Source organism: Microtus ochrogaster, chromosome X (assembly GCF_000317375.1).
Source record: "Microtus ochrogaster isolate Prairie Vole_2 chromosome X, MicOch1.0, whole genome shotgun sequence".
NCBI classification, from domain to species: domain Eukaryota; kingdom Metazoa; phylum Chordata; class Mammalia; order Rodentia; family Cricetidae; genus Microtus; species Microtus ochrogaster.
The window spans coordinates 22,330,459-22,331,069 of record NC_022026.1 but is presented as its reverse complement, the minus strand read 5'-3'; the positions used below and the strand labels follow the sequence as shown (position 1 = coordinate 22,331,069).

At 38.3% G+C, this 611-nt stretch overlaps 1 protein-coding gene across 9 annotated transcripts in view; it reads left to right on the top strand.

The window, feature by feature from the left end:
- The window catches only part of Taf1 (TATA-box binding protein associated factor 1), a 70,624-nt gene that overhangs the window by 49,368 nt on the left and 20,645 nt on the right, over positions 1-611 (top strand). For all 9 annotated transcript variants that reach the window (XM_026784764.1, XM_026784766.1, XM_026784765.1 and 6 more), the window contains 2 exons: positions 155-247; positions 332-416. In XM_026784764.1, coding sequence (XP_026640565.1) covers positions 155-247; positions 332-416 — 178 coding nt within the window. The remainder of the gene's footprint in view (positions 1-154; positions 248-331; positions 417-611) is intronic.

Genomic DNA, 611 nt, shown 5'->3' with positions numbered 1-611 from the left:
ACCCTTAAATTACAGAGAATTCTCCGTGAGCTTGTGTATTTTTGTGGAAAGAGTCTTTAGTTTTCATCAGAAATATTTGTAACTCAGTGGAAATTGGGGCTCTCTGATATAAATAGTGTTTTTCATTTAATTGCCCATGCCTTCTTTTTACTAGTCTTGGCCATTTCATCACCCAGTTAATAAGAAGTTTGTTCCAGATTATTATAAAGTCATTGTCAGTCCGATGGATTTGGAGACTATACGTAAGGTGAATGATTTTTTTATAATCAGTGGCTTTTTATAGTCAATGTTTTTGTATATACAGCTGAATGCCTGATTGTTTTTGTCATAGAATATCTCCAAGCACAAATACCAGAGTCGAGAGAGCTTCCTAGATGATGTAAACCTTATTCTGGCCAACAGTGTTAAGTACAATGGTGAGTATTTTTTTTTCCTCATTGAACAGTCTTTTCTATCTAACATTTGATTTGTGTTATTTAATTTTAAGGGCTCTGGGAGGTGGTGGCGCACGCCTTTAATCCCAGCACTCGGGAGGCAGAGGCAGGCAGATCTCTGTGAGTTTAAGGCCAGCCTGGTCTACAGAGCTAGTTCCAGGACAGCCAAGGCTGTTA